This window comes from Hypanus sabinus, chromosome 13, assembly GCF_030144855.1.
Source record: "Hypanus sabinus isolate sHypSab1 chromosome 13, sHypSab1.hap1, whole genome shotgun sequence".
Taxonomy (NCBI): Eukaryota; Metazoa; Chordata; class Chondrichthyes; order Myliobatiformes; family Dasyatidae; genus Hypanus; species Hypanus sabinus.
In genome coordinates this window covers 67968976-67984627 of record NC_082718.1, presented here as the reverse complement: position 1 = coordinate 67984627, position 15652 = coordinate 67968976, and the positions used below count along the sequence as shown (strand labels likewise).

General features: G+C 41.3%; 1 protein-coding gene across 2 annotated transcripts in view; it reads left to right on the top strand.

Moving 5' to 3' along the window:
• The window catches only part of LOC132403967 (E3 ubiquitin-protein ligase Hakai-like), a 46838-nt gene that overhangs the window by 25433 nt on the left and 5753 nt on the right, over positions 1–15652 (top strand). For both annotated transcript variants that reach the window (XM_059987856.1, XM_059987855.1), the window contains exon 5: positions 5135–5208. In XM_059987856.1, coding sequence (XP_059843839.1) covers positions 5135–5208 — 74 coding nt within the window. The remainder of the gene's footprint in view (positions 1–5134; positions 5209–15652) is intronic.

The following is a 15652-nucleotide window of genomic DNA, read 5'->3' as shown; positions in this document are numbered from 1 at the left end:
AAGCAGTCCGAAACTATGATACTCCTTCCACCATATTTCGCAGTTGGGATGAAGTTTTGGTTTTGCTTTCTCCGCCAAGCATAGCAATATACAATTTGGCTAAAAAGTTCAACTTTTGTCTCATTTATCCACAAAATATTGTCACAGCAGAGTTGTGTAACATCCAGGTGGTCTTTTGCAAATTTGAGATGTACAGCAACGTTTTGTTTTGGAGAGTAATTATTTCCTCTGTGGTGTCCTTCCATGAGCACCATTCTTGTTCAATTTTTTTTTCTTATGGTAGACATATGAATAGAGACTTATCAAGTTTTAGAGATTTCTGCAGGTCTTTTGCTATTGCCCTTGGGTTCTTTTTCACCTCCATCAACATTTCACGTTATGCTCTTGGTACGATCTTTCCAGAATGCCCACTCCTGTGGAGAGTAGCAACAGTACTGAATTTCTTCCATTTGTAGACAATTTCTCTTACTGTGGACTGATGAACACTCAAGTTTTTAGAAATGCTTTTGTAGCATTTTCCACCTTCATGCATCTCTGCGATTCTTCTAAGGCTCTCTGAAAGTTGTTTTGATCGAGGCATGGTGCACATAAAACAGATTTTTCTTGAGAGGAGCAGGCTCTGTCGGTAACCTGACCTTGCGTGCCTTTTTATAGGGCAGGGCACCTCGACAACCCACACCTCCAATCTCATCTCATTGATTGGGACATCTGACTCCAAATTGCTTTTGCGGAAGGCATTACCCAGAGGTTTCCAATATTTTTTGAGCCTAGATTGTGATTGTTTAAATGATGTACTCTCTGCAACTGTGATGGGATGGATATTTTAATGATGGATGTCTAAGTGGTAAGGGTAATGACCATAGAACATGGAACATGTAATAGCCATTGTAGAGTCTTGGTTGAGAGGGGGGTAGGACTGGATACTTAATGTTCCATGGTTTTAATGTTTAGATAAATATAGAGCATGGTAAAGGTTGAGAGAGCTGCATTATTAATTAATTACTCAGAGGACTCATTCACTAAGTATACATGGACAGAATCAAATATAAGAAAGGTGCAATGATTTTGATGGGGTTCCTTTACAGAACCCAAATGTCAACGGGACATTGAGGAACAGAAATGCAGGCATCTTAGAGAATGCTGCAAAAGCCACATGGTTGTTGTCATGGGGGACATCAACTTCCCCAATTTAGACTTTGACTTCTTTAGAACTAAAATGGTGGATGCATCCAGGAGGGTTTCTTAAATCAGTATGTAGGAAGTCTAGCTAAATGAAAGGACATATTGGACTTGATACTGGAAAATAAACTTGGCCAGGTGACTAACTTTTCAGGAGAGGAACATGTAAGAGATGGTACTCACCAATCCTTGATCTTTAGTATAGTTATAAATAAGGATATAGAGTCACAGAAAAATACTGCACAGAAACAGGTCCTTTGGCCCATCTAGTCTGTGCAGGTCCATTTAAAGTGCCTACTCCCATAGACCTGTACCAGGTCCATTTTCATGCCCCTATCATTCATGTATCGATACAAACTTCTCTTAAATGTTGAAATTGAGCTCGCATGCACCACTCATTTCACACTCTCACAACCCTCAGAATGAAGAAGCTTCCCCTCATTTTCCCCTTTATATCTTTCACCCTATCTATACCCCTCATAATTTTGTATACCTCTATCAAATCATCCCTCATTATTCTATATTCTAAGGAATGAAGTCCTAACCTGCTTAACCTTTCCTTATAACTCAGGACCTCCAGTCCTGGCAACATCTGCACACAACACTCCATATAAGGCCTTACCAACATCTTAAGCAAATTCACCCTAATATTCTTTCTCCTGTAACATGTCAATGTGCCAAAATGACCCTAGCTACTTTCAATTACTTATGGACCTGTATCTGAGACCAGAACCTTTTGCTCTACGGAATTCTTCAGTGTCTTTCTGTTCACTGTGTAAGACCTATTTTGGTTGGTCCTACAAAAGTGACACCTTACATTAGTCTGCATTAAATTCCATCTGCCACTTCTCAGCACATTTTTCCAGCTGATCAAGATTCCACAGCAAACTCTAATAGTCTTTCTCACTGTCCACTACACCCCCAATCTTAGTGTCATCCACAAGTTTGTGAATCCAGTTAACCGCATGATTATCCAGATCATTGATTATAGATGACAAACAACAACGTGTATATATCTTGTAGAAGAGTATTAAATTATGGTAGGGTAAATTACGAGAGTACTCAGCATAAACTAGGGAGAGTTAATTGAGAATAGCTGTTTGGGCAAATCCACATCTAATATTTGGAGGGTGTTTAAAGATCAACTAAACAGAGTACAGGGCAGATATGTCCCAGGAAGAAGGAAAGACAAGGGAAGCAAGATTTTTATTTTTTGTTATCTTTTGGAAGGAAACTATAGCACCTGGGGAAAACCTGTTCCATGGGGAAGATATATAGCAACTCCTTACAGAACATTTCTGGAGTTGAACTCCGAACTCTGGACTGCCTGAGCTGTAGCAGTACTGTGCTAACCACTGCATTACTGTGGCACCCAGATATAGAACCTTGGATGTAAAGCAGAGTTGGTGAATGTGCTCAACAAGAATATAGAAGCATATGTAAAGTTTAGGAAGCTAAAATCAAACAGAGCCTTTGAAGATTATAAACAGGAGGCACCATGAAAAGTCTTTGGTGAGTAGGATTAAAAAGAATATACATACATGCATCAAGAGCAAAGGGATAACTAGGGAGAGGATAAGACCACCCAAGAATGAGGGAGAGAGCATATGTGCTTAGAGGCAGAGTATCTGGTAGAGGTTCTAAATGAGTACTTTGCATTGGTGTTTAGCAAGCAAAAAAGGTACTGATGGATAGTGGGTGTGCTAATATGCTAGGACATTTGAAGATAAAGAGGAGGAAGAATATTAAGGTGGGGAAGTCCCCAGGCCTGATGGAATATACCCTGTATTATTTAGAGAAGCAAGAGATGCAAATGCTGTGGAATTGACGAAGATCTTTGTGTCCTGTCTGGCTGTAGGCAAAGTCCTGGAAGGCTGGCAGATAGCTAATGTTGTTCCTTTGTTAAAGTGAAATAATGGGGATAAAGCCTGGAAATCATATTCTGATGATCCTCACGCGAGTAGCAGGGAAACCTTTGGAGAGAATTCTTGGGGACAGGACGAGAGCATTTGGAAAACTGTGGCCTAATTCGGGGCAGTCAGCATGGTTTTGTGTGGGGCAAGTCACATCTTACAGGCTTGATTGAGTTTTTTGAAGGAGCGTGAAAGTCATTGATAAAAGTAGAGGAGTGGACACTGTGGACTTGGATTTCATTAAGATGTTTGACAAGGGCCCTCATCAAGAAAATTAAGATGCATGGAATTCTTGGTGAATGGTTATTGGATTCAAAATTGGCTTGCCCATAGAAGACTAAAAGGAAGTGTTTAATCGGACTTATCCTGGCATATGAAGTCCATGACTAGTAGTGTTCCTAAGGTATCTACGTTGAGATTTATTGCTGTTTGTGATAGATATAAATAACTGATAAAAATGTGGATGTGTGGGTTAGTATGTGCAGATGGTACAAGGATTAGTGTGGTTAGTGCAGAAGATTGCTAAGGGAAAGAGATCAGTTACAGATATGGGCAGAGATATGGCAGATGGTATTTAATGTGGCCAGAGGTAAGGTGTTGCACATTGTGAGATGAAATTAAAGCAACTGTACATTGTTAATGGCAGGACCCCTAACAGTGTTGATGTACAGAGGGATCTTGGAGGTCCAAATCCATTGGTCCGTGAAAGTAATTATACGAGTTGATTGGCTTGTAAAGAAGGCATATGGTGTGCATGACTTTATTTGTCAAAGCATTAAATTCAAAAGTCTGGAGGTAATGTTCAAAGTAAATTTTTTATCAAAGTATATATTTGTCATCATATACTACTCTGGGATTCATTTTCTTGTGGGTATTCACAGTAGATACAAAGAAACACTATAGAATCAATGAACAATTGCACACAAATTCAGGCAAACAACCAATGTACATTAGAAGACAAAACTGCAGTTGCAATACATAAATAATATCAACAACATGGGTGCAGTGTCCTTGAAAGTAAGTACATAGGGTGTGGAATAGTTCAGTGTTGAAATGAGTGAAGGTTCAGGAGCCTGGTGATTGAGTGGTAATAACTGTTACTGAACTTGGTGGTGTGGGACCAAAGAGAGCATGGCCTGGATAATAAGGGTCCTTATTGATTTCCGGTTTCCCCGTGGCCATCCATTTTATTAGCTATCTTCATTCCTGATACAACATGTTGGCAAATGGCTTCCTCATCTGCTGCGATGCCACTTTCTGGATGAAGGAGCACCTTCTGGTATATCATCCAACCTACCTGATGACATGAACATCAATTTCTCCTTCCAGTATTTTGTTTCTTCACTCCCCTCTCCCCTTATATTTCCCACTCTGGCCTCTTAACTCTTCTCCTTGTGTGTCTATCATCACCCCTGGTGCTCCTCCTTCTTCCCTTCTGCCCAAAGTCCACTCTCTTTTCCTTTCAGATTCTTTCTCTCGCATTTCTTCCACCTTTTCCATCCACCTGGCATCACCTATCACCTTCTAGCCTGTCCTCCTTTCCCTCTGCCCACAATTTTAATCTGGCGTCTTCGCCATTCCTTTCCAGCCTTGATGAGGGTCTTGGACCGAAATGTCAACTATTTATTCATTTTCATAGATGCTACCTGACTCTGCTGAGTTCCTCCAGTATTTTTTGTGTGTTTCCAGTATCTAGCATTGGAAATCAACACTTAATAATTTGGTAAAAATTTGGAACTCTTTACTCCAGATGTCTGTGATACTCTGAGATTTATTTTAGGATCAGTAGGAGTCAAGGGAATTATTCCACAGAAGTGTGGAATAATGGAAGATCATCAGGTTTGATCTTGTTGAAACAGTGCAACTTGAGGGGGCATACAGCCTTGGGACATACATTAGCTTCTGATCTTATCCTTAAGAATGGGAGATGAGTCAAAATCTAATTTTCTCCTTCAAAGCTGTCTTTCCTATCAATTTAACATTTTGTCCCTAGTAAGCACAAAGCCACAATCTCATGTTTTGATGTCTTAATTTCTTTACAGATTCCATGTAAACATGTTTTTTGTTTCAACTGTGCAAGTTTGCAAGAGAGAAAGGGGGACCGGATATGTCCTGGGTAAGATCACATCTACTAACAAGAATCTGTATTTCTCAGATGGTATTCATGGCATTATTTTCTGACTGCTTAGCATGGGTTTTATTCTCTAATTTTATTCAAATGTACAAGATTGTGCAGATTATATGAGAACTGTAATTGGTATATAGCACTATTTGCAGGTGTCGACATCTAGTGTTCAAATCAACCTTGTAATCTACTCCTCAGCATTTTTTCTCTAGTCTTGACCCAAAACATCGACTGTACTCTTTTCATAGATGCTGCCTGCTGAGTTCTTCCAGCATTTTTGTGTTGGCTTGTATTCTGCAGATGGTTAACCATCAAAAGAAAGGTGCCTTTCTTTTTTAGGGCCACTGTATTATAACCACAAGCTGATTTACCACTCAGATTGTTATCCATAGAACTGCTTGGTTTTTCATTATTTTCTAAAGTGTTTTTTTAATCCATTTACTTGGGGAGCTTTAGCTTTATCATAGTAGGTAGGGAACAAGTAGACAGTCCTGATGAAAACTCTTAGCCCAAAGCAATGTCTATTTATTCCTTTCAGTAGATGCTGCCTGACTACCATTTTGTAGATTTCCAGTATTTGTAGACTCTCTTGTGTCTAGGTGAACAAGAACAACTTCTGAGCTTCTGTTTCAGTTCTGAATTATTCTAATATCATGTAATTTCCTTACAACCCTTAATGCTGATCTGCAGAAACTAGAAATTTAAAAAATGCTGGAAAAACTTCGGTCAATTAGTATCTTTAATAGAAATATAAAAAACTTACAGCACAATACAGGCCCTTCAGCCTACAAAGTTGTGCCAAACATGTCCCTACCTTAGAAATTACCAGGCTTACCAGCCCTATATTTTACTAAGCTCCATGTACCTATCCAAAAGTCTCTTAAAGACCCCATCGTATCTGCATCCACCACTGTTGCCCATTCCACGCACTCACCATTCTCTGTGTGTAAAAAAAAAACTTACCCCTGACATTTCCTCTCTACCTACTCCCCAGCACCTTAAACTTATGTCCTTTTGTGGCAACCATTTCAGCCCCGAGAAAACAGCTCTGACTATCCACACGATCAGTGCCTCTCATCATCTTATACACCTCTATCAGGTCACCTCTCATCCTCCGTTTCTCCAAGGAGAAAAGGCCGAGTTCACTCAACCTGTTTTTGTCAGGCATGCTCCCCAATTCAGGCAACGTCCGTGTAAATCTCCTCTGCACCCTTTCTATGGCTTCCACATGCTTCCTGTAGTGAGGCGACCAGAACTGAGCACAGTACTCCAAGTGGGGTCTGACCAAGGTCCTATATAGCTGCAACTTTACCTCTCGGCTCCTAAATTAAATTCCAGGATTAATGAGGGCCAATACACCGTATGGCTTCTTAACCACAGAATCAACCTGCGCGGCTGCTTTGAGCATTCTATGGACTCAGACCCCAAAATCCCTCAGATCCTCCACACTGCCAAGAGTCTTACCATTAATGCTGTATTCTGCCATCATATTTGACCTACCAAAATGAACCACCTCACACTTACCTGGGTTGAACTCCATCTACTACTTCTCAGCCCAGTTTTGCATTCTATCAATATCCCGCTATAACCTCTGACAGCCTTTCACACTATCCACACCTCCAACCTTTGTGTCATCAGCAAACATACTACCCCATCCCTTCACTTCCTCATCCAGGTCATTTATAAAAATCACGAAGAGTTAAGGTCCCAGAACAGAGCCAGTTCTGGATCCAGAAAGCAATGTCCCCTTGGATCCCATGCCTCCTTACTTTCTCAAGAAGCCTTCAGTGGGGTACCTTATCAAATGCCTTGCTGAAATCCATATACACTACATCTACTGATCTTCCTTTATCAATATCCTCAAAAAATTCAATCGGGCTTGTAAGGTAGGTCCTGCCCTTGACAAAGCCATGCTGACTATTCCTAATCATATTATACCCCTCAAAATGTTCATAAATCCTGCCTCTCAGGATCTTCTCCATCAACTTTCCAACCACTGAGGTAAGACTCACTGGTCTATAATTTCCTGGGCTAGCTCTACTCCCTTTCTGGAATTAAGGAGCAACATCCACAACCCTCCAATCTTCCGGAACCTCCCCCGTCCCCATTGATGTTGCAAAGATCATCACCAGAGACTCAGCAATCTCCTCCCTCGCCTCCCACACTAGCCTGGGGTACATCTCATCTTGTCCCGGCGACTTGATGCGTTCCAAAAGCTCCAGCACATCCACTTTCTTAATATCTACATGCTCAAGCTTTTCAGTCTGCTGCAAGTCATCACTACAATCACCAAGATCCTTTTCCTTAGTGAATACTGAAGTAAAGTATTCATTAAATACCTCTGTTATTTCCTCCGGTTCCATACACACTTTCCCACTTGATAGGTCCTACTCTTTCATGTCTTATCCTATTGTTCTTAACATGCTTGTAGAGTGCCTTGAGGATTTCTTTAATTCTGTCCGCCAAAGCCTTCTCATGGCGCCTTTTGGTTCTCCTAATTTCCTTTTTAAGCTCCTTCCTGTTAGTCTTATAATCTTCTAGATCTCTAACATTACCTAGCTCTCTGAATCTTTTGTAAGCTTTTCTTCTTGACTAGATTTATTACAGCCTTTGTACACCACGGTTCCTGTACCCTACCAAAACTTCCCTGTCTCATTGGACGTACCTTGCAGAACTCCACACAAATATCCCCTGAACACTTGCCACGTTTATTCTGTACTTTTCCCTGAGCATATCTGTTCCCAATTTAAGCTTTCAATTCCTGCCCGATAGCCTCATAATTCCTCTTACCCCAATTAAACGCTTTTCTAACTTGTCTGTTCCTATCTCTCTCCAATGCTATTGTAAAAGAGATAGAATTATGATCACTATCTCCAAAATGTAGATTTCTGTAAATTCATAGATTTCAAAGGTTCATTTATCAGTGAGTGAACCTTTGAACCACTGAGAATGAAGAAAAGTCATTGCCCTGAAAGGATGCTTTGGTTTCTCTCAGCAGTTGGTGCCTTACATACAGTACCATGCTGTACAATATATACTTACATATATCCTAAGACTTTTGCAGTGTTTTGTAGTATTTTATTAATTGCATTGTACTACTGCAAAAAAAAATAAATTTCATGACATATGTGAGTGATGATAATAGGCCTGTGTTTTGGACTGAGTGGGAAGGAGCAGGAAGAGGGGGATCATGGTTCGGAAAAGGAGAAGGGAGGAAGTGGGAAGCACCAGAGAGACATTCTGTAATGATCAATAACCCAATTGTTTGCAATGAAATGACCTTAGCAGCTGTCTCACAGCTGAGTGTGTCTGTACCTATGCAACTCCTCCACACCCCTCCCATGCTGCTCCACATTGACAAATAGAGTACTGAGTAAAAGCTTTGTGTACCCAAACTATATATCTGTGCCTACAACTTTTGTACAGTACTGTATATATTTCCTGCACTTCCTGTTGAATTATCAATACACTTTCCTTAACACACACTATCTGTGATTCAGCCATTGCTGGTGCAAAGTTTCATATCAGCAGCTTGTACAAGTGCTTTCTTTTGCTTCTGTTTTCTGGCTTTAGTATTTAGTTTTCAATGGTGCTTATGCAGTCTGAGCTTCACAGAATCTGAATTGGGTTTATTACCGACATAAGTGAAGTGAAATTTGGTGTTTTGCAGCAGCAATACAGTGCAAAGACATAAAATAGCTATAAATTGCAAAAGCAGTGGGGAAAAAAAGGAAAAATAAAGTCTTGTTTATGGACCATTCAGAAATCTGATGGATAGAGGGAAGAAACTGTTTCAGAATCTTAGAGTGTGGGTTTTCAGGCTAGTGTACCTGTTCTCTGATCATAATAATGAGAAGAGGGCATGTCCTGGGTGGTGAGTATACTTGGTGATACTTTCTTGAGGTTCCACCTCTTGGGGGAAGGTTGTGCATGTGACGGAGCTGGCATGTGACGAAGGTCTACAACCTTCTGTGCATTGGAGCCTCCCTTGAGAGAAAACAACATGTTGACACCCCGCACTTCCTGTTTCTACCTCCTACCACACCCTGCACTTCCCGTTTCTACCTCTTACTCAAGATTCACAAACCTGCCTGTCCAGGTAGATCTATTGTCTCAGCTTACTCCAGCCCCACCGAACTCATTTCTGCATACCTTGACACCGTCAATTTCTTGTTCAATCTTTTCCCACCTATGTTCGTGACACTTCTCACGCTTTGAATTTTTTCAATGATTTTAAGTTCCCTGGCCCCCACCGCCTTATTTTCACCATGGACGTCCAGTCCCTATATACCTCCATCCCCCACCCGGACGGTCTCGAAGCTCTTTGCTTCTTTTTGGATTCCAGACCTAACCAATTCCCCTCTATCACCACTCTCCTCCATCTAGCGGAATTAGTTCTTACTCTCAATAATTTCTGCTTTGGCTCCTCCCACTTCCTCCAAACCTAGGGTGTTGCCATGGGCACCCGTATGGGTCCCAGTTCTGCCCGCCTTTTTGTTGGCTTTGTGGAACAGTCCATGTTCCAAGTCTATACGGGTATCTGTCCCCCTCTTTATCTTCACTACATCGATGACTGCATTGGTGCTGCCTCCTGCATGCATGCTGAGTTTGTTGACTTCATTAACTTTGCCTCCAACTTTCACCTTGCCCTCAAGTTTACCTGGTCCATTTCCGACACCTCCCTCCCCTTTCTTGATCTTTCTGTCTCCATCTCTGGAGACGGCTTATCTACTGATATCTACTATAAGCCTACAGACTCTCACAGCTACCTGGACTATTCCTCTTCCCACCCTGTCTCTTGCAAAAATGCTATCCCCTTCTCACAATTCCTCCATCTCCGCCACATCTGCTCTCAGGATGAGGCTTTTCATTCCAGGACGAAGGAGATGTCTTCCTTTTTTAAACAAAGGGGCTTCCCTTCTTCCACCATCAACTCTGCTCTCAAACGCATCTCTCCCATTTCCTGCACATCTGTCCTCACCCCATCCACCCGCCACCCCACCAGCCTCAGGTCCAACATATAATTCTCTGTAACTTCCGCCACCTCCAACTGGATCCCACTACCAAGCACATTTTTCCCTTCCCCCCCCTTCTGCTTTCCGCAGGGATCGCTCCCTACGCGACTCCCTTGTCCACTCGCCCCCCCCCCCATTCCTTCCCACCGATCTCCCTCCTGGCACTTAATCCTTGTAAGTGAAACAAGTGCTACACCTGCTCTTACACCTCCCATCCCATAATCCTTTCCCCTCTCCAGCTCTGTATCACTTTCGCCTATCACCTTTCCAGCTCTTAGCTTAATCCCACCCCCTCCGGTCTTCTATCATTTCTCATTTTCCCCCTCCCCCCACTACTTTCAAATCTCTTACTATCTTTCCTTTCATTTATTCCTGACGAAGGGTCTTGGCCCGAAACGTCGACAGTGCTTCTCCTTATAGATGCTGCCTGGCTTGCTGTGTTCCACTAGCATTTTGTGTGTGTTGTTGACACTAATGACAGTATAGAAAATTTGAGGGCAACCTGCCTACTGAAATTGCTGATCAAAATGTGGCAGCGGACCTTGGTATTTGCAGATACACTGTCACGTACCCACTGAGCTGTATATTATGTTTCCTTACTTTAGAAGAGCACACTGCACAGCCAATTAAGTCTATCATCCATGTGCCCATCCAAAAGATTCTTAAATGTCCCTCTCTGTAAAGAACTTGCCTCTAAATTCCCCTTATGCTTTCCTCCAGCCATCTTAAAATTACGCTCCCTGGTATTGGCCATTTCCACCAAGGGAAGAACTTTCTAGCTATGCACTTGATTTATACTTTTTATCACTTGCACCCTTCTACCAAGTTGCCTCTCACCCTCCTTCACTCCAAAGACAAAAGCCCTAGCTTTTCAATTTATCCCCATAAAACACGCTGTCTAATCCAGGCAGCAAGCATCCTGGTAAATCTCCTCTACAACCTCTCAAAGCTTCTACATCCTTCCTTTAATAAAGTGACCAGAACTGAGCACAATATTCCAAGTGTGATCTAACCAGGATTTTATAAGACCATATGATAGAGGAGCAGAGTAAGGCTATTTGGCCCTTCAAGGCTGCTCCGTCATTTTATCATGACTGATCCAATTTTCCTCTCAACCCCAATCTCCTGCCTTCTCCCTGTATACCTTCAAGCCCTAACCAATCAAGAATCTATCAACTTCTGCTTTAAATGAATTCCACAGATTCACCACTCCTCATCTTGGTTCTAAAAGGATGCCCCTCTATTCTGAGGCTGTATCCTTTGGTCTGATACTCTCCCACCACAGGAAACATCCTCTTCACACCCATCCTACCAAGGCGTTTCGTGGTTCATGGAAGGAGCATGATGGTTTGGGGCTACTTTGCTACCTCAGGGCCTGGACAGCAGTTGTTGAGGGAACAATGAATTCAAAGTTGTATCGACATTTTACAGGAGAACGTCAAGGTAGTGTCTGTCACCTGAAGCTTAATAGAAGTTGGTTAATGCAACAAGATAATGATCCAAAACACAACAGTAAATCAACAACAGAATGGTATAAAAAGAAAATAATTGTGTTTTGGGAAGGCCAAGTCAGATTCCAGACCTTTCCAAATGAGATACTGTGGCATGACCTGAAGAGGACTGTTCAAGCAAGGTACCCCAGAAATATTGATGAACTGAAACAGTTTTCTATGGAGGAATGGTCTAAAATTCTTACTCGCCAATTTGCAAGTCTGATCAGCAGCTACAGAAAGCATTTACAGCAGGTTATTGCTGCTGAAGGAGGCTCCAGTTGTAATTAAATACAGGGGTTCACATCCTTTTTACTGTTATTAGTTTAGGCAACAAGAGCATTTATTTGTTGAATTAAATAATTTTTAAAAATGGACTGGTAAAGTAGCTTGATGAATTCCTGGATTGGTCAACAGAAAAGTGGGACAATGGATGTTCAGGAGTTTTAGATCATGAATTAGTTTGATTGCACAGGCATGGGTTTAAATCATACTCGGAAATTAGAAGAAACGATTTAATGGAAGTTCTGACGATTGGAACGTTATCCATTTTTTTTTAAAAAGGGTATCTTTTCATGGCAAACTGGGAAGTGGATAGTAGCTGCAATGGAACTAAGGGAAGAGAGATAACTCTTCCCTGGGATAAGACTGTTGAACAAAGCTAAGATCTTGACCACACAATCTACCACATCATAGCTTTGCACGTTATTGTCAGCCTGCACCACACATTCACTGTAACTGTAACTGTAACACTTCTGCCTAGTACTATCTCAATGTACTAATGATGAAATGATCGATATGGCTGATATGCAATACCATGCAATACTGTCGCTCAATACATGTGACAATAGTAAATAAATTCACCAAACATAAGCATCAATCAGTTGGACCAAGTGGTCTTTCTTGTTGTACTTCCCATTTAGAATAATAATAATTATAGAGCACTTTTCATACAGACAGTGGGAAAGTAATCAAAGTACTTTACAATGGGATAAAGTGCAAACATGAAAATAAAAGATGTTAGTTAAAAGTTAAGTAGGATTTGAGTTGGCTTTTAAAAGTGTCAACTGAGTCTGTATCACTTGTAGTTTTAGATAATGAATTCCATAATTTAGGAATTACATTTCAAATAAATTACTTCATAATATTTGTAATATTGTAAAGTATCAGGGATTATTTGATAGGACTTAGGAACCCAACTCAAAATCAATAGTGGACAACACAAAGGATATATCTGGCAAATCCCTCAGAAGTTATTTTAGGAGACCAATATAAAAATCAACCATTTTTGATTTCAAAAGAAACCTGACTGGTCTGCAACAAGATTATCAGACAAATCACTATAATTACATTGGTCCATTATCTACATATTAGGCTGATTTGCAGACAAAACTGCCTTCAGAAGCCAAACTAACAATTCCTTTAAAAATTGTTCATTTTAACTAAGTAGAAATAAAAAATGAGCATGTGCCAATGGTCTGTTGAAAAAAGAAATACTTGGAAGTGTCTTACTAAGTTTACAACTTGAGTGAACTGTAAATGGCACTTTGTGTGTCACTGCAGAGTGCAGAAGGGCATGCTGAAAATAGTGCCAAGCACGCCTGAAGATAACATGCCACTGTGCCAACAGGCAAAGTTTATGATCTCTTCACTAAGTTGCAGACCAAGTATCCGGAGTTCTGCAGTATTTATTTCAATGTAAGAAGCATAAGGGTGATAAGCTTAGAGACTGGATCAGTATGTGGAACTATGATGTTGTGTCCACTTTGGAGATCTGAATACAAGAGACAGGACTGGCAACTCAAATATTTTGGTTGCGACAAAGGGTCAAGAAGGTAACTATGGAGAGGGTAGGACCACAAAGGTAAAGGAGGGCGTTTATGCTTGGAGTCAGGGGATGTGGACAAGATATTCACTGAGAAGAGGACAGGAGGGTAGCGAGAGCAGTGTAGGGATTGTTATTGTGACCAGTAGCATTAATTGGAGATCAGGAAAGTAGTGGTGCTGTGTCTTTTGAAGTGCATTAAGGCGGATCAGTCCTCAGAGTCTGATGAAGAGGGGAAGTTGGTTGAAATTTTCACAAGTTTTCATTCCCTCCCTAACAACAAGTGAGGTCCCAGACCAATTAACTAGTGTTGTGCCTTTGTTCAAGAAAGGTAATGGGAAGAATCCAATAAATTACAGGCTGGTGAGTATCATGTCAGTGGTAGGGAATATACTAGAGTGGATTCTTGGGGATCAGGATTTACACACATGGAAGTATCATGGTCTGATTAGGGACAGTCAGCATAGCTTTGTGGGAGGCAGGTTACAAATGTATTGAAGTCTTGAAGAGGTGATGAAGCTGATTAATGAGGGTATAGCAGTGAATGTGTGGATTTTAGTAAGGTATTAAACAAGGTCCCTATTCATAGGCTAATTCATGAGGACACTTGGGATCCACAGTGACTTGGCTGTTTGTATTCACAATTGTCATTGCCATACAAGGCAAGAGGGTTGTGGCGGAAGGGGGTTATTCTGTCTGGAGGTCTGTGACCAGTGAGTTCTACAGTGATCAGTGCTGGGACCTCTGCTGTTTGTTTTGCTTATAAACTAAGAAACAGGTGGGCAGTCAGATGGATTTTGTTTTAATACCTATATTTACTCAGGAGATGGGCACAAAAAAGATGTCAGTCAGGTCACGGACCTTTTATGGATTACAGAGGAGGAGGTGCTTGCTGTCTTGTGGCAAATTGTCAAATTCCTGACAGATTGTCCCCTTGGACCGTGGGAGACTAGTGCCGAAGTTAGAGGGGCCTCAGCAGAGGTATTTAAAACAGCCGATGTGTTTCTGTTGCTGTAAGAATAAGCCAGGAATTTATGGACCAGTGAGCCTGACTTCAGTAGTGGGTAAGTTGTTGGAAAGTATTCTAAGGGACCAGATGTATAAGGACAGTGGATTCTGGTTAATTAGGACCAGTGCATTTTGGCCCAATTAAGCAGCTGCCCCAATTAGCCTACTTTTCATGGAAATACAGTAGTCAAAAAGGTATTTAAAAAGCCATATGTCATTTAATTGACTATTTAAATGAAATGCAGAACAAATTGAAACATTTGTACAGTACCGTAAGTGAGTATTGGTTTCTAATAGTTATCAATGGAGAAATTTGTCCATGTTCCTTTAGATTGTGTTACGTACCCCGTAACTGGGTCACTTACCTGCAAAGATAGAGAGGTCCGTTGAAGTCTGATGGTATTATTTTTAACAGTATTTATTGATTAAAATACCCAAAAATAATATCAATGCAAACATACAGATAATATATGTCGTCAATACTAAATCTAAAAGCACGGGTATAACAATAATCAATAAGAAATAGCTCTATCGTTGTCTAGGGGATAATGTTGTCCGATGGAAATATAAAAGTCACTTTAGTTCATTCAGGCTGCAGCCTTTAGTTGGAGAAAGACAGATTTTTAGAACTTGTCAGCTTTTCCTTTTTATGATGTCGATCCTTCAAAATTTTGTTGGTGGTGATCTCTTCTTTAGCTAAGCCGTCTTCCGTGGTAAGGCCCCAATCCCGGCAATGGGAAAGGACACACGTGGGCCCTCCACCGGCTGTCGCTATTAAACGCTGTCACGGGATTTCTAGCATTTCTCCTGGTACGTCTAAAGGGGTTGTCCCCCAGACCTTCTTTTATCCTTACTCCCGGGGTCTCAGATGTCAATCAGGTTGGAATGATGCCATTCCCCCCCCCCCCCCAACTAGCCCACGTTGCTCATCCCTTGAGGACTTTGAGGAATAGCACAGTGCTCAATACACAATTCCGTCTCCAAGAGACAATGGCCGTTCCCCGTGGCTTTTTATCGCTGAGGGGCCAGGACATTCCAAACCCCTTGTGGATTCTGCGTGTCTTTCTCTCATTTCCTGGGTCTCCTGACCTGAATTA